This window comes from Phoxinus phoxinus (genome assembly GCF_949152265.1).
Source record: "Phoxinus phoxinus genome assembly, chromosome: 16".
Classification (NCBI taxonomy): domain Eukaryota; kingdom Metazoa; phylum Chordata; class Actinopteri; order Cypriniformes; family Leuciscidae; genus Phoxinus; species Phoxinus phoxinus.
The window spans coordinates 12,964,091-12,986,924 of NC_136891.1; the positions used below are offsets into that span (position 1 = coordinate 12,964,091).

General features: G+C 39.5%; 1 protein-coding gene across 1 annotated transcript in view; it reads right to left on the reverse strand.

Moving 5' to 3' along the window:
• Nucleotides 1–311: 311 nt before the first annotated feature.
• The window catches only part of l3mbtl3 (L3MBTL histone methyl-lysine binding protein 3), a 94,471-nt gene continuing 71,948 nt past the window's right edge, over nucleotides 312–22,834 (reverse strand). The window contains exons 16-22 of the mRNA XM_079639027.1: nucleotides 19,484–19,586; nucleotides 18,566–18,709; nucleotides 16,247–16,351; nucleotides 14,178–14,269; nucleotides 3,271–3,425; nucleotides 3,068–3,130; nucleotides 312–1,831 (exon numbers count right to left, since the gene is read on the reverse strand). Coding sequence (XP_079495153.1) covers nucleotides 1,688–1,831; nucleotides 3,068–3,130; nucleotides 3,271–3,425; nucleotides 14,178–14,269; nucleotides 16,247–16,351; nucleotides 18,566–18,709; nucleotides 19,484–19,586 — 806 coding nt within the window. The 3' untranslated portion in view covers nucleotides 312–1,687. The remainder of the gene's footprint in view (nucleotides 1,832–3,067; nucleotides 3,131–3,270; nucleotides 3,426–14,177; nucleotides 14,270–16,246; nucleotides 16,352–18,565; nucleotides 18,710–19,483; nucleotides 19,587–22,834) is intronic.

The following is a 22,834-nucleotide window of genomic DNA, read 5'->3' on the forward strand; positions in this document are numbered from 1 at the left end:
GAATGTCGAGCACATCAAGTTCCAACACTTTTGTCAATATCTCTAGAGATCCACAAGATGAGCCATTGGTAAGTGTAGACATAACTGTATGATGCAAGTAGTAGCTACTAGGTCCTTGAAATGTTGCACTGAATGCCATTTTGCATCAAAGAATGAGGTATTTCTCTCTTCGATATGGGCCCATGTTTAAGTGGCTCCAGCTGTCACATTTTGTTCGCAGATATTTCCTTGCAGGTCAGTGGCCAGTTGCAGAAGCTAGTTGAACAAACTTTTAATCTAAATTATGCAAACATTAAAAAGACCATTGTGTTGACACAGACCTTTGGATCATCAAGTTTATTTGCAAATGAATTACAGTGAAGTTTAGTAGTCCACACACCAGTGCTGCACATCCACACTAAACCATTCCTTATTTACAAGTTTGTATATTTCATTTTAAATCCCCAAACTAACTGTTCATCATAAGAAAAAAAAAGTACATGATAAATGAGTTTTGAATATATGAAAAATCATACAGGTGAGTAAAACCAGCATTTCAACACTATACAATTGTTTAGATTTGTTAACAAACGTGTCCACATTCCATCACTTCATTTTAAATAGTCAAAATATGAAACTTGAATAAATGTGAAGTATCCTGTATTTAACGCTGCATGCCTCAGCAACAGAAGCAAAATTAATACTCATGTCTGTATATTAAAGGAAAATTACACTTTTTTTCTTATACTGTGCACATGAAGGCATTCTGAGTATTAGTCACATTCTATAACAAAATACCAAATATGGCTCTCACAATGTTTATTTGTGCCTCGAGTGTAGCTTTAACCCTTCGTTCTCCATTTATACATCCACCGTATCAAAACAAAAAAGAGAGAGAACATGGAAAAATACATCGGTCTTTATACTTTACATACTGCAATCCATGACTAATGTCTGCAGTTGTAATGAAGAAGAGAAATACGGTTTATGATGCATTAATATGACATCACAGCACACTGGAAACAAGAAAATCAAAGAGGATCTGTGTTTATCAGTTGCACTGATGTTCAAAAACACCAATCCTTCATGCAGAACTGGTGTTGATGATGGATTTCGGAAAACGTCTTATTTTATAACCTCACACTTGCTATTTTGAGTTCATTTAATTTGACTGGCTCTCTAAAGTTACAGTTCAGATAGTCTGAACATGACAGAGACTGACTTGAATGGAAGCATTTTCAGGATAAATGATGAAGTGCAAAGGACACAGTTATCCCTCTGCAAACACTTAAATGATCTACAGCTATGCATTAAAGGAGAAAAGTATGAGTTGTAAGAGAAACTCTTGTAAGAGAACAGAAATTGTGCGGCTCTTCAGTGCATGTACCTGCATTCGTTTAGCACCTGAATTCAGAAAGGCGCTCAGATAACCCCTCAGCGAAATATACATTCTCACCCACCCCGTAATGAAAGGGCACTACATGAAACCGTCATGTGACTTAATAACTGCATACATATACACGTTTATAAAGGATGGTGCAGAGAAGTGTCTGTCTAAATGAATTATGAATGTCATTATATGTGCTCAACCTGCTCCAAATCTTGTTCAGCATGTGCAATAGTGTCATGTATATACCGTATGAATGTTCACGACGAGCCCTTTGACTGAAGCAGTAATGAACGCTCTCGGCTCTGCGGTCCGGGGGGGTCAGAGTTCGTTGCAGGCCGAGTTCTCAGTGGTTTTAAACATCAGGATGGAGTTGTAAATTTTCAGCGCAGGTCCTAGTTTGATGCTGAGGATCTTCACCAGGTCCACCTGAGTCAGTAACAGGAAGGCCTCTCCGTCAATTTGCTGAAACCAAACAACAATAAATCAGCTGATAAAAACACGCACGCACGCAAACACACACACACACACACACGAAGATGAAGGGTTTTCTCCACAGCAGAGTCATAAACTATTGACTGCTGATCTCATTTCTGTTTACAAACCGAGACATTTGGCATTGTGTGGCATTTGGTGATTATTCATCACCATGTAGTTATTTTTGCTGGCAATTCAATGGAAAATGTGGTATATGAAATAATAATGTGTTGATGTGGATATGTATGATCCTATACTGCACAAATGAAAGGTGCTTCATCTCAATTGATTATTTTCTCTTCATATTTAGATCAAGAATGCACCAATATTATAATTCCAGCCTATACGATAAGTCGATAATTATATTCATATTATGGCTGATGATAACGGATTAATGGACAATACTAAAACAATCATTTGTCTAAATAGATTAAAATTAAACCACTAAAAACTAAAATCAATCACTTTAAATGCTACAAGTGAATTTAGACAATCAATCGCACGATTTAAAGTGATTGATTGTGCATGACAGTTGTGTGCATGGAATGGATTGGCTGCAGGATATTACACTGATTTTATCCAACAGTTCAACAAACAAGAAGTGTTTCATGTTAAATAACTTCCATTTTAGATGCAATAGTTACTTACTTACCTAGCTTTTCTATTTTTGTGTGCAAAGTGAACAAACATCATGCTCTCAGACAAGCAGAGAAGCACTGCGGTTCTAATATATATCAAATTAGTGGACCAAAATAATCTGTTTTATAATATAATACAATCATTTTCACCAGTGATCTGAGACTTTTGGACCCCAATGTCTGTCAGGACTCATTAATGCAGTTCCCATTTGCACATAGTAAATAAAATTAGCACAAAAAAAAGGCAAAGACACAGAAGAGAAGAGGAGGAGAGAGAAATAATAAGAGGAAGAGCAGATTATTTAAAGCTCTAGCCCTCTGGCCTGTTTAACACTCTTGTTAGTGGTAAACAGGCATGATGCAGTGACGCGGGATGACTTGACATGCCTAAAAATGGTTTCAATGAGATCTTCTCACACATCCCATCATGCATCTTGCTCTCTCTCTTCCTTAAGCACCATGAGATTCTGTTTCTTAAATGCTCCAGTTCCTCCTCCTGCCAAACCTCACATTGAAGGACTAGTTAAGCATTTCTCTGAGGATTCAGTAATTCTAATTCCACTCGTAATTAAAGGGAATCATTTACCTCCTCTCTGAAGGTGCGCACTTGTTCTTTGCAGCCTGGAAGTCCTTGGATGAACTCAATCACCTACAGAATAACAATGAGGATTAGAGGAGGTACAACGCTGCAGTTTACAACCGCTGAGTTCAAAACTCATCAGCTGACCTTAAATAAAACTTGCATTAACTCAACAAAGCGTAACAGGAGGGATCTGGAGATCTGTGTACCTCATCCACGCTCCACGCTGCCACTTTACCCGCCGTGATGCCCGCCACAGTCGGAAGCAGCTTGCTGTGCTGATCCCAGCAGTGAGGCATGCTGGGAGACGGGCTGGAACATGGCATGAATACAGACTGGTGCAAAGCCTGCTGCAGAGTCAACTCTGAGAGAGAGAGAGAGAAGGAAGAGTTATTAAAGAGCTATTGTGCCCTTTTACCAAGTCTTGATGTTGTTTTCAGGCTCTAGAACAGGTTTTCCTGCTTGAATGTTGATTATTTTCCTCATATTCTCCATTGTTGCGGCTCCTCTTTTCCCAGTCTGTCAGTAACGCTCTGTTTACTTCCTGTCTCTATTGAAGCCCCTCTTTCTAAAAAGCACACTGTGCTCTGATTGGTTGGCTGGAGCAGTGTGTTGTGATTGGTCGAGCGCTTCGAGTGTTTGGGAAATGTCCCTCCCCTTACCATAACCGCCTGTTTAACACACTACTAACTAACTCAAACAGGCCCCGCCCCTTTATTTTGCGTATAGCTTGGGAATATAGGCAGAAATTATAAAAAAATTAGAGATATTGTGATATGTTTGTGCCCAGAAGAAAACTTCTCAGTTACGACCTTGGTACTGTAAGAAAGGAACAAGACACTGCATTAAATTCATCTAATGAAAATCAATATCCATCCATAATCCATTTTCATGAGGACTAGAGGACACACAGGTCTGCTATAGTTACATTATTACAGCTTTGACTAGAATAGGCAAAAATGAGTCCACAATTAAATTTACAGTAAAATATATTAATGATCAACATCCAATTTTTTTTTTTTTTTTTACAAATCACCAGGACACATTTCTCAATACTTAGGTCACTTTTTCTACACTCTTCACACAGTGATCACAGCATCAGTCTATGTGAGGTAAACTGTGGATCCTTTATCATTGCTTTGACACAAAATGCATTCAATGCCGACATCTTTCAATTGACATGAATTCTTTTCTCACTTAGACACAAACATCACCAAAACTCAATGACCCTACAGGCCACAAATTGCACACGTTTACATTCTCTGTTCAAAACTGTTAAAATTAAGTTAAAAACCTAACACAACACAAAAATGTATGAGAAATTTGAACCATTTCTACAGTAATACCATATTGAAATATATTCTGAATCTAAGAAATCCCATGCTATCAAAGCAATTAGATGAAACTGAACACCAACACGTCTTTCAGTTTCATTACCATCCAGTCAAAAGGGGGAAAACTTAGGAATAATTTTGTACTGTAATGTAAACATGGTCCATGCAACATATAAAGCAGTGAACTTTAAGCAGTAGAGTGTCATTCTTGTTGTGTAAATACATATTACAAAGAAAATATGATACAATGCTACCCGATGTTAGTGTTTTTTAGGTTTGTGTTTTATGATTGATAAAGTGTGTTTGTTGGGTGAAACTTTTGTTAGTGATTTGATTTGAGACATGAATGGAGTGTTTTGACCATTTTAGTGCATTTTGAATGTGAAAGTGAAGCTGAAAGTTGACCTAAGTATTATGAAATGTGTCCAAGTAATTGTAAAAAACTGTAATATCAACAATACCAAGTACAGTCAACATATACTACACATAAACTGAGTTGGCAAAATATAGTGCATAGCACAAAAATGTTTTGTTGCACACAAACTTTGACAGGTACAGTATACACACGTTAAAGATGGTGCTCGTCAGGGCTAATGGATGCAGTCTACATTAAATGATAAAGAATGTAAGTTCGATAAAGAATGATTTACTGACACCAGAATCATGGCTAGTAATGTTGTCACAATATCAGTTTCAATAGTCAGTACCAGTGCAAATAATGGATATCAACTCTGATACCAAAGGCACAAATTGCTATTCATATTAAACAATTATAATGATAAAAGTACTGTCAAAAATACATAAAAAATGTTAATGATCAATTAAAACAACTGTATGTAGTGAAGTAGTATTAAAATAACATGTACAGGTGCTGGTCATATAATTAGAATATCATGAAAAAGTTTAATTCTGTAATTCCATTCAAGTGAAACTTGTATATTATATTCATTCATTACACACAGACTGATATATTTCAAATGTTTCTTTCTTTTAATTTTGATGATTATAACTGACAACTAATGAAAATCCCAAATTCAGTATCTCAGAAAATTAGAATATTACTTAAGACCAATACAAAAAAAGGATTTTTAGAAATGCTGGCCAACTGAAAAGTATGAACATGAAAAGTATGAGCATGTACAGCACTCAATACTTAGTTGCGGCTCCTTTTGCCTGAATTACTGCAGCAATGCGGCGTGATGGAGTCGGTCAGTCTGTGGCGCTGCTCAGGTGTTATGAGAGCCCAGGTTGCTCTGATAGTGGCCTTCAGCTCTTCTGCATTGTTGGGTCTGGCGTATCACATCTTCACAATACCCCATAGATATTCTATAGGTTTAGGGTCAGGCGAGTTTGCTGGCCAATTAAGAACAGGGATACCACGGTCCTTAAACCAGGTACTGGTAGCTTTGGCACTGTGCGCAAGAGCCAAGTCCTGTTGGAAATGAAATCTGCATCTCCATAAAGTTGGTCAGCAGCAGGAAGCATGAAGTGCTCTAAAACTTCCTGGTAGACGGCTGCGTTGACCTCAGAAAACACAGTGGACCAACACCAGCAGATGACATGGCCCCCCAAACCATCACTGACTGTGGAAACTTTACACTGGACTTCAAGCAACATGGATTCTGTGTATGGCGTTATTTTCCTGTCAAATGTCGAGAGCGCATTATTGTAGCGCGAAAGTACATTAATATAATGCGCGAGCGCAAATCTCTCTGCTCGCGCACGAAATATGATGCGCGAGCGCGAATATATCCCATCGTACATGGAATCTTATTGGTTGATATTGAACCGCACATGGAATAAGTTAAATCAAGACGAGCCGAGATGGATCCGCCGAATCGACGAGTTTTATTTGTTTTGATGTTAAATATGTCAAATGTATCTTAGAAATGTCTGGGAAGAGGGCGATTGGATTATTTTACATAAAATTATATTTATAAAGGTATATGAAGATAGTTAATACGTGTTTCCCGAAACGTTCTTATTTAAGTATAACTTTATAACATTTTACTAACATTCGTTAGTAAGGTTGGTCTGGACCACTCTTAGCAATAGGATACCTTATCACTGTGATAGGCTATATACGAATATAATTCTGAAGCTGTAGGCTAACACACCCAGTGTTCAATTAGGATTATGGCAAAGAATAAATTATGCAAAGATTCACTGCTAAATTCAAATGTGCTTTTGCACTGAACCAGAGACAAAGGCGCTCAACTCTTGTCATATTTCATACACATATCTATTTTTTTCTATTCTACTAGTAGTAGCTACGTGGTGGTGGGGTACTTACGTTAGTTACTTACATTCTTATATGTATATGTATAAATATATTCCTTTGTGTTCAACAGATCAAAGAAATTCATACAGGTTTGAAACTACTTGAGTGGGAGTAAATTATGACTTTAATCATTTTAATTATGGGTTTAATTTTAATTTTTCCCTTTAAGCAACAATAAGGTATAGTTCGGGCAACACGTCTAGAAAAGGTATCTTCATATACCTTTAGAGTCTTATCTTAGATTCCCCCCAAATATTTGTTCAGATTTTAATTTAGCAGTTGATCTCGCTACGTAGCCTACTTAATGGTTAATAACTGGTGTGATTGCACGAGACAATGTGTTAATTATCAGACGTAAAATATTATTTTTGCCTTTTGGAATCGGCTTTCAAATCTATTTGGCTCAAAAATCTCACTTTCAATGGGCATGGCACCTGTAGTGTGAACACTGTGGTTGACAGTCTAGGTCATTTATATGTAAAATAATCCAATCGCCCTCTTCCCAGACATTTCTAAGATACATTTGACATATTTAACATTAAAACAAATAAAACTTGTCGATTCGGCGGATCCATCTCGGCTCGTCTTGATTTAACTTATTCCATGTGCGGTTCAATATCAACCAATAAGATTCCATGTACGATGTCGCGTTTTCATTGGTCAGCCGTTGAAGCCTATTTATGATTGGTTGTTGCCGTTTTGACAGTTTATGCCAAGAGCAAAGAGAAAGAATTGGAAGAGAAGAGTACTTAGGCATGCGCGAACGCACGGGTCACAGTCTAAGCACATACACGCTTACTTTAAGCGAAGAGGAGAGATTCGCGATGGCACTGAACAGGTTTTAAGTGCAGGCATATTCTCTGAGCGAGCCCAGAGAAAATTCTTACAAGAGCAGCGTATATCTGAGAGCGCGCGCGCGGGATTCGCGCTCGGTACATTATATTCCGCGCGCGAGCAGAGATATTCGCGCTCGCGCATCATATTTCGTGCGCGAGCAGAGAGATTTGCGCTCGCGCATTATATTAATGTACTTTCGCGCTACAATAATGCGCTCTCGACATTTGACAGGAAAATAACGCCATATCTGTGCCTCTCCTCTCTTCCTCCAGATGATGGGACCGCGATTTCCAAATGAGATGCAAAATTTGCTCTCATCAGAAAAGAGGACTTTGGTCCACTGTGCTTTATTAAATCCAGAGTCAACGCAGCTGTCTACCAGGACACTTCAGAGCACTTCATGCTTCCTTCATTTTCCAGCAGGATTTGCACCTGCCCACACTGCCAAAAGAACCAAAACCTGGTTCAATGTCTGACCATGGTAATACTGTGTAATTACTGTGTGATTTCATGTAATATTCAAATTTTCTGGGATTTTGATTCGTGGGTTTTATAAGCTGTAAGCCATAATCATCAAAATTATAACAAATAAAGGCTTGAAATATCTCACTTTGCATGTAATGAGTCTATATAATATATTAGTTTCACCTGTTAAGTTGAATTCTTGAAATAAATCAACTTTTTGAAGATATTCTAATTACATGACCAGCACCTGTAGCTTCAAAACAAGTAAATAATCAGTAATAAAGAAGAACAAAGAAACTCGACTAGAAAACGACTAAAGCGCTGTATTCTGCTGCCAGGCCAGTAGTTGGCAGTAGTAGATGTCACTTTATAAAGAAACACTACACTCCTATAGACTGAACACGTAATATGCATGTTCATAACGTCACCGTTTTCACAAATTTTCAGTTTTTAAAAAAAACTGTGTAGCATAAACAACCCCTCAAAATAAGTAAGCAAAGTTACTTATTCCTTCCAGTTTGTTACCATGGTTACTTATTAGTTACACCTGCCTGTGTCTCCTTGTTCTGTTTTGTTCTGTTCACCATCGGTTCTAATTTTATGCTTTGCAATGTATGTGTGTTTTCCCCATTGGATTGATCTTCTGAGATTATTAACTCTTTCGCAGCAGCGGTTTCTTTTTAAAAAAAGTTGCCAACGTTTTGGTCATTTTCACAAAATCTTTCATGGCCCCCAGAATATTTTGTTGTATGAATATCTGAACATGCAATTTATCAAAAGAAAGAACATAGCCTCTGTTTTTAAACAAAAATGCACTCATGCATTATTTTCTTTTCAGCACTTGAATATGGGTAAGTTTCATAAAAAAAAATTTCACTAGCGAAAAAGTTTTGTTTTGATCTGGAGATTCAGCACTTTTTTAGAAGATGTGTAATATCGTCCCCTACCGTATAACAGTGGAAACACGGATTGCCAAAAAATTTGACAGGAAAATTTATTGTCAAATTGTGTGCTTTGAAATTTGACAGTAAAAGTAAATCTTGTTCATAAATGACAAAATTATTTTCCTTATTTGTGCACTTCACCTTGTGGGTGTTGCTATTTTTTCATTTGTTTGAAACAGCCTTATGAATAAAGCAGCCTTCTTGCGGTGCCAAAAGCCATGTAAATTCATCAGCTTCTCAACTGGTACACAGTCTACTTTAGTGCGGCATGCTCCGTGCTAGAGGACAAACACTGACACAACACCCTCCCCCACGCTGGCCTTTCATGGCTAATTCACTCTGACAGAGTCTTTCTTTGAAGTTGGAACAAAAAGGAACTGGGCTGCGTTTCCTAAAAGCATCATGAGCCCAAGTGGATCATGGAGACCATTGCCACCAATGTTATCTACAATCAACTTAGCTCACGATGCTTTCGGGAAACACAGCCCAGAACGTTTGAAGAAAGCGTGCTTATCTCAAGATAATGTCAATACAGGAAAATTAAATCTATCTGCACTTAAAGATCAGTCTGCACTTATATTGAATAAGAAGTTGTGATCTTCTATAAATTAACCAAGGGCTGACACCAGAGGGCAGCACTGAGTCATGTCATTTACAGGACATTCGCTCGGAAGGATAGAAGAAAAGTAGCGGATCCGCCTCTGCATGCCAAGTTTAGATCAAGAACCAAAACACTGATGACAGAGAAGGATGTGCTGCTTTTTACTGGTTTATATCGCTCTGTCCACACTCTTCTTCGACTACTGCACAGAACATAACAACTGTGTACTGCCACCTAGTGGACTCTTCTGTTTCAACATTCACCCTACGCATGTGCTGTTGAACGCGCAACCGTCCGCACAGACACCAAAATTGGGTTGCACCCCGACGGTGTGATTGGACATTTGCTTAATTTGAACTCACTGCTAATTTAAACGCAATCGTCCTAAATCGTATTAACTGCTACTGATGACCTTTTGTTTTCTTTTGAACTTTTGCAATATATATGTGCGGCAGACAGATGCAAGTGACATTCTGTGTTGATGCTTTGAACCAAACCAAATGTTCAAAAACAAAAGAATAAAAATGGGGTGAACAACTATTTATTTTGCTGCCATCTCCTGTGTCAAAAGCTGTCGCTTTGATGATGCAAATGTAAAGTGGTTCTGGCACAAAAAAACACAATCCGAATGCTTCGGACTAAGTGTGAAAGCACCCTTATATTCAGTCCTTCTCGACTTCTCAAGAAAAAAACATGCTCGTACTTCAGTGTGAGTAGCGCTCTTGTAATGGCACTGAGGTGAACGAGAGCAGTCAGTACTGGATAATCACTGCACAGTTATAGATGCTCAGTTTCTGACATTCATTAACAGAGCACATAGCCAGTGGGAACCATCTGATGTCTATTATATAAACACATAACTGTCTCTGATAATGGCCCTATCCATGTCATTAGCTATCATAAAAGCACTTCCTCAAGGGAATTCATAAAAACCATGATGCAGAATACATCAAGATATCTAAGTGGAAATAGCGTATGTTTGTTCTCACAGTCTATTAAACCTGGAGGAAACTCTCCTAAATGATCCTCTAATGGATTCCAATGAAAAAGTAAAAAAAGACATGAACTTGCACTCGAAACTCAAAAAGACAAATGAAGTGGCAACAAGAGTGCATATATCAGGTTATGTCTCTGCAGTGTGTTTGTTTCATATAATTATTGAGGCACAAAAGTCACAATTATTTCTATAGTGCTTTATACAATACAGCTTGTTTCAAAGCATCTTCACAGTAATAAACTGGAAAATAACAGTGTTAATGTTGCAGTGTTTAATTCATCAATAAAAAAACAACAACACATTAATTCAGCTGTAAAGCAGCTCTACAGAAGAGAATAGTGTAATTTGTTCACATCAATTCAGTTAGGGTTGATTAAGTTCAGTTGAATAATAGTGTTTATGTTGCAAAGTTAGTGTCATTATTCAGTTAAATTCAGTTCAAATATCTGATAGTATCAGTGCAGTTAAATCGATAATATTACAGAATTTTATAAACAGTTTAGTTTTTTATAGCATATACTATATTAAAGTCTCATGTCTCAGTATTACCGCAGTTCAACAATTAATTAAAACAATATTGACAGAATTAATATCTTCTTTTGTGTCCTGCTGTTGTGAAAGGACATGAGGGTGAGTAGATGAGGACCGTTTTTTGGGGTGAACTATCCCTTTAAATTCACCCCAATGCTCTTTTAATTGTGATTATGTGCTAAAAGAAAATTGAACATTTTATCCAAAATATTACGGCATGTATGATGGGGAAATGCACTGCATAGTGGGATTGACCCATTTCCTCAGAAACTCCCACAGTTCCACTTAACTTCTGGCTGGATTAACCGTATTTAAGCATATGCCCAGGTGCACACATATCTCATACATGTTCACAGTCTCCAGGCCAGTTCACTCCAACACATTTAGGGCTTAATCTAAAGGTTTTTGGTCCGCAATCACATTCATCATCAACACATCTGTCCTAACTGGCACTTTCCCACCACACTCAAGCAACTCCATTGTCTTACAACCCACTCGAAACATACAAACAATCCCTGAGGCCTGCAAGAGCTGCCTCCAAACCGTCTGTGCTCACGACACCATAAATCACCAGATCCACATCCCAGCAACCGCTCTCTGCTGCTTTGAGTCCGGCTTCACCGCTGGATCCTTCAGCGCATCTTAGAGGAACCGTGTCAAAGTCACATCCCCGGCCGAACACCCCAGGCCCTGCCACACACCCGGCAGCCGCTCATGCAGGTTTGCATTATTTACCATCAGGGAGAGTCCTGGCTGTCGTGATCTTCAGACTGGATCACTGCTCTTCAACTGAACCTCTGCAAATGATCCAGGATGAGCCAAAAGGCCTGATATACTCACGGCAAAGTTCTTTTTCATTCTTCGCTTTGGGGTAAAAATAGGTTTTCCTTTTCAGTGTCATACTGTGAGCGAACATCCCGATGGCGTCCACGCTGCTGAGAGCGAATATTAGATGAATATGTAAATACATACTGCACTTGACTAAATGAACACTGAATAAAAATGCCAGCGGTGAGAAAACAGCAGTTCAGAAAGCATCTGATCATTTTTTTGCACCAGCTCTGTGATTCAGCGCTCCAGTCATGTCATGTCATGTTTATTTATACAGCACTTTATACTATAGATTGCTTTAAAGCAGCAATTTTACTGTATTAAACATGAGAAACAGTGTCAATGTCGCTTTCAGTTACAATTTCAGCTTCAGTTTCTACTATAAAGCGGTTGTCCAGTGTGTTCATGTTTTTACTTGCGTCTGAACAGAAGAAATGAACCGGAGAAGATTTACACCTCAAAGAGGGCGGAGCCTCAGAGCCACGCCCACCTCTTACATCATCATCGCCACAGACCAATGGGAGTTCAAAGGCGTTTACCAACCAAAGCAAAATTTTCCATAAAGTTTTCTTATCGAACTCCCGAAACAAAATCCAAAAGAACTTGATTTTGGGCCGATTTTGTTCGTTCTTCGATTTCACTTGAAGTATATCGGGGTGCACGTTGCACCTCTCTTCATCTCACTTTGAAGAAGTGCGGGAAGCAGACACACTCTGTCAGTTCAAATCTAGACTAAAAACACATCTCTTTGGCCTAGCATACACATAACACATTATAGACTTCTATAATTAGGCTGCATAGTTTAGAACAGCCGGGACCGGGAACACTTCCCGTAAATCCTGATGTACTTGGTACATCATAAGAAGGATGGCGTCTACGCTAATATTAGTCTCTCTGTCTATCCCGAGGTTTACCGCTGTCCACCGAAACCAGGCCGTATCCAGATCTGATGAAGGACCAGCGCCAGGACACGACGATGCCGCTGATCTGAAGTGTCAACCAGTCTCTCCTCCTCTCCACTCCGACTTCACCAAACCGGAACTGGACAAATACTCTGATTCATTCTGACTTCTGACCTGTAATGCTCCTGAATCATAATCATACACTGTTCGCTCGTTGGCCAGAGGAGAACTGGCCCCCGACTGAGCCTGGGTTCTCCCAAGGTTTTTTTCTCCATTCTGTCACCTGATGGAGTTTTGGTTCCTTGCCGCTGTTGTCTTACCTTCTGGCTTGCTTAGTTGGGGACATTTAATATTCAACAATATTATAGATCTGCCTTAAAGGTGGACGATGATGAAATTGTTTTTTGTATTATTTTCATGTTATCACTGTGAAGCTGCTTTGATACAATCTGTATTGTAAAAAGCGCTATATAAATAAAGGTGACTTGACTTGACTTTGCTTGTAGCTTGTCTGCTCACATCAAGTTCAAGAGACATCTAAAGATGTCATTTGTTAATTCCTGTCAATGAACTAACTCTCAGCAATACTCATGTTTCTGCCTCCTCAGGATGAAACGCTTATATTGTATTCCTCGTTTGCAAGTGACTTAAAATAAAAGCACCTGCTAATGATCATTTTTTTTACTTGATTACTATAAAAATGTTTTACAGTGTCCTGGCCTAAAATATCAATCCACTTTTATCTGCTTTCAGTAGAATAAGTGCACAGACTAAAAGAGCTTGATTTATCAAGGAGAAGATAGAAATAAACTCATTGTATCTGCAGCATTTGGGGTTTGAGTTTAGGATGTTTTGACCCGAGGTGCTTCAAGTATTGTGACACTGCTAAGCTGCAAAAACCTTCTTCATTAACGTCCTCATCATTTTTTCTTACATTACAATTAAATGTGGCTCGAGCCCCAGAAGATTATCCCTCGCAACACCCACGATGCTTCAAAGTCCACCCTCACATCTTCCACTCTGACTGCCTCTGCGACCGGACGGAGCTAAAAAGCTTTTAAGCCGAGGAACAAAGACCTGCTGTTTGAATCCAACCCTCTTCCTCATTAGTGACTAAACCTTTAGAGAGGATGAGGGAGAGACCAGCTCATCTGGAAGGAGACACAACCCCAGCAAGAAACAGAGAGATGGAGTGAGTCATCACAGAAATAAATAAGTTCAGCTCTTCTGCAAATATGAATCACATCATCAACATTGACTTTCACACGCTTCAGACTGTTGCTTTGTGTAACCGTTACCTTAGGTGGCCCCTTCCACCTGATTTAACCAATAAAGAAACAGTTTTTGCACGTAAATATATTATGAAGATATACTGAGGGCGGTGTAGATCTACCTTTGGTTTCAGTGACTGATGACACCTCACTCTCCACTTCCTCTTCCTGCGGCGGCTCCTCCACCTTACGCACTTTACAGGGACGACCAACCCTGAGGGAGAACATCATCACGACATCATCACTTCAACATGATATCATCACTTTAACATGACATCATCACTTCAACATGACATCATCACTTCATCATGACATCGTAGTATGGTAGTATGGGATATATGAGGTCAGAACAGCATCCCAGCAAACTTGTGTTTTAAGTACGCTTTTCTAACGTTCACATTAAGTTATGAAAATTTTATTTCTGAATGTTCTTTGAGCGTTTTTTGTGGCTATACGAACATTAAGGAAAGATTAAGGGGCGTTAAATTATTAGAAAAATAATGCACACCCGAGCTGGTAATCCGGCCGTGATGGCCCAGAGTCAATTATTCCGCTTATGCTACGGTTATCGCACCTCAAAACATTGTTCAGATGATGTATTTCAATAAATTTGTCAGGTTTTTGTCCTTAAAATGCTATTGTGTGTGGGACTAATTTCTCACGCATCTCATCCCAAACCTCCGTTGCCAATTCCAAAACGTCATTTTAGAGCTAGTAATGGAGGCTTAAGCCACTGATAGCAGACTAATGCAGATATTAGAGAGAGAGAGAGAGAGAGAATTACCTCAGTCTGTCTCTTTCAACAGTGCTCGGCTCCAGCGTCTTCTAATAGTGAAACTATGTTTATCTGCACATCGCTAGAGAGAAACGCCATGTAGCTTTTAAGTTGCTAAACTATTTTACTGGTAAAATTGTCAGAGCAGCGCTGACAACACACGAGTGTGTCTGTACTGTATGTGCGTGCGTTTGAGTGGGAGAAAGAGCGTGAGAAAGATGTGCTTTTCCATAATAACTGATAAATGCATAATAAAACTTTAATTTTGTGCCAAAAAAAACCTTGGAAATATTTTGTCGTTTTTATCATATGGTGTTTGCTTGGTCAGTGTTGTTGTGGGCTTTGGTTCTGAAGGCCGTAAGGACCTTTGAAATAACTGAAATCATTTGGCGGAGTGATAAGGAACTGTAAAGCGGTCGAGACCTGCTGGAACTACTTTAGCAGTGCGTTTCCATGAAAATAATTGCACACATTAGACTGTCAACCAATCAGATTCAAGCATTTTGAGCAAACATTCAATTAGCGTTATTTCGAGAGAACCTTGCCTGAACAGCTTAAGTTCTGATAACGTATTTTCTACATCTGTGGAACGACTTACTGCATGCCAGAACAGCCATTTTCATTTCTAATATAAAACTGGACACCACTCACTGAATTAAACATGCAACATACGGTCATGTGGCCACAGTATGCGGATGCTTACAGGTTCAGAATGTGCAGGCAGTATAAAATGTACACTGCACAGTATGCAGTGAGCTAGTATGCTAGTATTGCATTTCGAACACAGCCAACGGCTTTGAAGGGCTTACTAGACGATGTTTCAGATACAAGGATCATCTGCTGAGCAACATCTGCACAAATATTTCAAGCTGAGGTATGATTTTGCATATATTTCATGTGTAATATAAAGCTCATTATGCAAATCCTTTCTGTACAGTAAACAGAACGTTCTCAAAGCTATTTCTGAACAGCTGAACAGGAGAAATGCAATCTCAGGATAAACAAGGAAGTGTATATTCCGAGATGACGGAGAGAGCCATAGAATGGACCAAGTCATCGCAACAGATTGTGTGGAAAATAAAGCTTTATTGACTAACAGGTCATTATGTCAACAGCACACCGAGAAGCATCATTTGACTCTCAGTAAACAGTGAATCAGCCTGTTAGACGGTGTCAAGGACAGCTGTGTGTGTTCGTTTGCATGTGTGTGTCAGATGATCTTCTGTTTGCAAACAGACAATTAAGCATTCATTACACATTTCCCCGGACATTTTAAACTCATTACTGCAATGTGAAATCATTTCATTCTCATTATTTGTATATTAGTTATTAAATCGTCATGATAGTGTTTTGTCGTCACTAAAAAACACTGTAAACGTTTGATTTTCCTTCACCAAGTGAGTGACTGAATCTAACCTTCGCTTGGTCTCTGTGACGACAGGCTTCTTTACTGTCGTTTCCATGGCAGCGGTTGCCGTGCTGGGCTTCTCCGGGTGAGATGGGGCCGGGGTGACGGGTTTGCTAGAGAAACAGAGGCGAGACAGTGAGAAACGAACACATCACTAAAGGTGTGCAGAAGGCCAGACATGACAACGTCCTCAGTTTTATCTCAAACAACACAGGTGTGGCTTTCAGGGCCTGTCATGACGTGATAAGCAAATCAGAAGTGTGACTATGCTAATTTATGCTAATGTATTTGCATGAGCAAGTGTTACTCTTTACTGAGCACGCCTTATACTAAATAAATAAATATATTACATTTCTAGACTATAATTCAAGTAGCCATAATACATTTGGCGCATTTTCCATTTGATTTTTGCCCACTTGGAATGTTATTCAAGTTTTTTGCACCAAAAATGTCATAATTTTAACTGGTAAGTGTCGGCCCAGATCCGGCACACATCTGGTAAGGGTGGAATCCAGATGTGGGAATGGATCTGGGCCGACACTATGTTGCTGTCTGGGAAGCTAAACTAATCTAAAAGTAGGTGAATAGGGTTAGGAGGGTTTGAATCGTTAGATACTCAAGAGTATTGCTTGAGTTGCATGTAGTTGAATGTAAAAGAGAGATTTGTTTACCTACAATATATAGGAAAAATACAGTGAAAAAGCTTAATCGATGCAATCATATGAAATGATTCCTGAATCCTGAGTGATCTGATTTCATTAGTTGTGTGTCATCTCACACCTATAATGGAAGATCAGGCAATGCAAAGGGAATATCTGCGTCATATGGGGTTAAATATGAACGTACAGACACTGCCATCACAGCCTGACGATGTAGTTTTGTATTTGGATAATCCAAATTGCCATTGAACTGTTGAAATAATCAGTGCTTATTAGTGGATAGGGATGCACCGATATAAAAATTTTGGCCGATGCAGTTAATTGATAATTCTTTATATTTGAAAGGTGATAGCTGATATGTTGGCCGATAAATCTAAATCCAAATTTGTATATAGAGCCTGATTACAAAAACAAAAGCCTCACGATTAAATCCATGTCTCAAGCACACGATTATAATGATGTTCTCATCATAGTTTTATGTAGCCGATATGACAGATGCACGTGTTGTACTGAACAGTATTTTCCTTTTTTGAAGTGACTCCAATCATATTTCAAGAAATTCAAAAACATAAACAGTGCTCAACAAGTGCCTCAGCTGAAGGAAATAATACATTATTTATCGGCTTTAATATATCAGACACATTTTCTTATCAGGCCGATAACGATAACATTCAAAATGAGCATATATCGTCCGATACCGATGTGGTGACAGATATACCGTGCATCCCTAGTCTAGGACAAATTCAAATTCTGAGAACACATTTGACAATGACAACTAATTTTTTTCTTTGTTTTTAATGCGACTGTTGTGCCATAATTTCATGTCAATCTCGGAGGAATGACATAATGGTTGCATGCTGGTCTGTTTTTGTAGTGACATGTACCCTCGACATGTACCCTCCCTTAAGCATCACAATGAACAAAACAAACTGTTATTGGTCGCTTTACATGTCAGTCAGACGACCACTAAGTGGTCACAGAGCGTTTCTTCTCTGTAACCATTTACAAAGTAAGTGTATGATACCTAGGCAAAAGTTGCGTGCTATATTCAAGCCTCTAAGTTGGAAGTTTCCAGACGTGAGTTTCCATCTCTGACATGGTTAGCAACATAAAAGATCCAATGAATAGGCCAGAGACATCATGAGCTGACTTTGATGTAATAATAAGAGGTTATTCAAACGGCGTGTCTGTCAGCTGAAGGCGCAGCTCGAAAGTGTAGACAGCTTCATTAATTATAACCGGAGTCATTCAGTTTTAATGCATCGCAAAATGCCACTGACATTGAGTTAGAAACCAAACAGCCGGTCTTTGCTACTGTACCTTTAAAACCATGTAAACCAAATCAGTTATGGACAAAGCCTGCACAACTATCACAAAACACTGTCATTTAGCACCGAGAAGAAACAAAGAGGACAGAAACCTTTCAACAGGATGATTTGTGTCCATTGTGTTATTATTGTGTCCTGTGGAAGACGTGTAAAGATCATGTTGATGATGATAAACATCACGCAGGGGGGGTGCAAACTTATGCACTTAACTATTAATGCAAGATTGAGCTCATGGTTTTTGTGTCATAATCATTGATATTTCCCGGTCAGTTAAGCAGTTTTCCATCATAGAGGCCTTGTGAATATTTAAACAGATGTCCTCTGAGAGACGAACACTCACTCATTAGCGTCAGCTGAAGTCTCTGCGCTGGGTTCTGGTCTGCGCGGGCGGCCCACTCCGGTTCCCGGCATCTCTCCGCTCAAGCGATCCGGCAGAACAGAGTCCTTATTAAGGTTGATATCAGAATATGGGCAGCCCACAGCACTGAAACACCAGGAGGCATGGGTCAATTTACAAACATGACTTGCTATCATTGTAGTTTATTAGCTGTGTTGTATCTACGCTGAAAAAAGTGATTTTCTTCCTCAGTATTATTGTCTTATTTTCCAGTACAAATATTACAACATTCTTAAAGCGAGATACATTTACTGGAGGAGCACAATGACTTAAGATATCTTGTTTTCGAGTTGAAGATTAAAACTAGACAAAATACATGCCAATAAGGGTCAGGAAAATAATATCACATGTTTTTTTAAATGGAAAAGTCTTGGAACAACACATTCAGTCCAGTGTAAGTGCATTACTGTTGATTTTACAAACTGTGAGACGAGTTGAAATTATTTTCTGTTATCGACAGCAGGTCACAGACTGCACCCATAAATCTTGAAACCAGAACATTCCTTTAAAGCATTAAAGAAGAATCTGACTAAAGGAAAATGCAATGGACCTGGACATCAACATGCAGCTCAGCTGTTTTCAATCAAGTCCAGTTTCAGACAGAGCTCTCTGAGCCACTGGCACATGATATTATGATGGATATCAGTTTGCCACAAGGCAAAGAACAACATGCAACATCAAAACAGTAGATTATGTAAAGGCAGTTGTTTTGTCATCCACATGTTTTGCCCCTTCTGAGAAAATGACCCTCATGTATATCAGACCAAAACTTCATGTGACGTGTGTATATACTGTATGTATAAACAGGCTTTGGACAGCAGTGATGCTGAAGACAGGACACACACACACACACACACGCACCTGTGGTGTCCAGAGTAGCGGGCTCCTTTAATGTGACCCACACCCTTGCAGCCTGCCGTGGGACAGCCGCCCTGCTCAGATGTCTCAAACATGTCCTGAGGAGCTATGAAGACACACACACACGCACAGAAACACAACACATATTATATATCATCCTCACTCTGGAAACCACAAAATCAGCTGACATATACAGCATACAGTTTACAGCACTGTCGAGTTTTACAGAACTGTTTTTGATAAGGGATTACCCACTTAGTGTTGCTAGGGGAAAATTACAGAGCCGCGGGTTGCGTTGGTTTGGGCTGCTTTTATAAAGTACCACGGCTGCAAAATGGTTTAGACAATGAAACGTTTAAATAGATCATTTACTAGTGTGTGAAAACGTCCTTGAAATGAATACCTGTTAGCCTAATGACAGCTGAAAGAGCTTGTGAAGGAGAGATGGCATGGAGTTTGGCAAACTAGAGGTTAAGTGAGTATCGCAAACATGAGGAATTTTACAGCAGATTCATTGAGTTTGCCATTGTAGAATAATTGCACATTGATGCTTGTGTGTAGACAAAACAAAAGTGAAAGTGAAGAGTACCAAAAGTTAAGTAAAGAGAAAAGAGTATGTAGGCTATTAATAGTGGTCTTACCCTGAGATCAGAAAATATCAGAGGAATTCAATTTAATGTGTGAATATATATATATCTTTTTTTTAAAAGACAGAATTTTATGGATGGCTATGTCCATGTGTCGGTCCGAATGCGATGATACGATGTCCTACCTGCCTGTCAACCTATGCATTTCCACACCTCCACGCACCTGCTCACAGAAATGACATGACATCACAGACAGCAACACAGTGTCGGCCCAGATCTGGTAAACGTGGATTCCACCTGTGCCAGATGTGGGCCGGATCTGTGCCGTCAGGGTCATCCGCGCGTTTCATGATGAGGCTATGCAGAGTTGTGGACAGACAGTCGCCGAGTGCCACAAATAAACAGCAGCAGCCGTTTACAGTTCGCTTATGCTGCGTTCATGCCATGTCCTAATTACCGTAATTAAGAGATGGCAACCCATGACGTTCTACTCGAACGGTTCATGTCCTCAGACTCGGATTTATGCGATTCTATGGCAACACTATTACAATGAACGAAATGAATCTGCAGCAATCAGTTGGCACATGCTCTTTAAGTTGTTTGTGTTCATTATTATTGTAATGTTGTGTGCTTTATGACACAGGGTAGTTTAACGCCGTCTCTCGTGACGCTTTACAGACTCTGCTGTGAGCGTTCATGGGTTTTGAAGGAGGCGTGGCTTTGGAGTGGCTTTCCTACCCTATTTTTAAATTATGCACAAACTTCATATCAACTAGTCTAGATAAAATCATCCAAATAAATTTTAAAACAGAATAAATCAAAATCAAACTGTTTATTTTAAGGCCCTTTGTAAGAATCCGAGAGCTGTCAACTGTGATGTCAAGTTAATTTTCACTTCGCCTCTGCATTAGAGGTCTACACGGGTCCAAAAATTCGTACCCGAATCCGAAGAGACCCGTGATATGTGCTACATGGAACCGACCCGGACCCATCTATTATTTCAAAAGCTGGACCCGGACCCGTGCAGATCCGAGAAATGCCATAAATGTACTACCCGGACCCGGCCTGGACCCGTATATAATTTGAAACCTGGACCCAAACCTGGCGGGAAGACACAGACCGGTCTGGACCCGATTGTCACATATTCCACACTAAATTGCTATTAACAAGTCAATAAACCAGTTAAGAAAAATAAAACTTTTTGTCTTACCTAATTTTAGTAATGTTAGCCGTCGTCTCCCTTCCTTGTACCTAACTGACTGTGATGCACAATCCTCCGACAAGAAAGTTCTCTCCATGTTATTCCTCTCGTTATTCCAAGCTTAATCCACCCATTATTTAAGCTTCAAAAGTCCACTTGATGTCACAAAATGAATGTTTGGAAATGTAAACCGATATGACACACTACAGCAAAAGATACTGTAACTGGCTTAAAACCATTTTTTTGGGTGCAAATACTAATGTGACTTTTGCACAGTACTGTATGTTTGAGCTAGAGTTTTTCTCTACTGTCGTCCATCCCTCTGAGGAGGGAGTTTCTTAATTTACATACATAATAGACTACTTCAGGCGGAAAAAAAAGTGGGGAACAAAACATCCCACTTTTTCATTTGTATTGCAACAGGGACTATTGTGCCACCCTTGGAGGCACACCCTTGGAGGCACTCACTACACGTTTTACGGGTAGGTAGTGGTTGAGATACATAAAACGGTGCTCCACTTTTCTTATCTGTTGCCTTCTCTATTTTTATGATAGATACTATAAGTGTGTTTTGTTCAGATGGCATCCTGCTTCATTATCTGTCGTGCTTTGTGTGTAATGGAGTTAGAAGCATGGATAAGTCTCCTCTGTAAGCGGCTGAGCTGTACCAAAATAGGCAGAATGGAAAATGAACATCTCATGCCTACCTAGCAGCAGATGGAGATAATATTGATGTGCCTTGTTTCACGTAGCTATATAGTGGTTGTTGAAAGAGACTGGGCAATGCCGTCTATCGAGTCCCACTCTTTTTCTGTCACCCTCTCCAATACAAGCTATGAAAATGGTATCAGTATCCTCCAATATTTGTATAGGGGTGAATGCGTCTCACTTCCTCATCCGTTGCCCTTTCTGGTACGGGGGTTACGGAGGTAGACCCTCTGTATTCACATATAATAGGCTGGGCTGAAGAGGAGAGTAGGTAATATGGCTTTCACTCCCTCATTGCCTTCACCTTCCTCCAGTACTGGCAGTTCAAGGGTGGTAGTGTTGTGATCCCTCTGTATTTTAAATAGGCTAATACAGATGAGGGTGGTGGGAAATACTGCCACTTGCGTCCCATGTTCGCATCTGTTGCCCTTGCCGGTACCGGGAGTTCAGAGGAAATTTTTTAAAACTTCCTATAATCACATTCATGTAGACATGGAGTTGGAAACATTATTATTGGATAAGGCAAGGGAATGGGCTAGAAGGAATGGGTATGATCTCGAGTAGAGTCCCAGTTTCCTTTCTGTCGCCCACTCCAATAAAATAGCTATGGAGGTTGAACTTTGGGGTATGCAATTCCGCTTCATTGCTGGAACTGTAGGGGTGGGCAACTACCACACCGTGTCCTAACTACACACAACGCGACGCGGCAACACACGATAAAAGGCGTCTTTTCCATGTTAAACAGAGTTTTTGCCCTAACCAGCCGTGACAGCGACACGTGACGATTCTATTTTAGAAAAGGTTTCTATTTTTCTGCGACGTTGCGCTGGAACAACAAACACAAAGTGTGGCAATGAT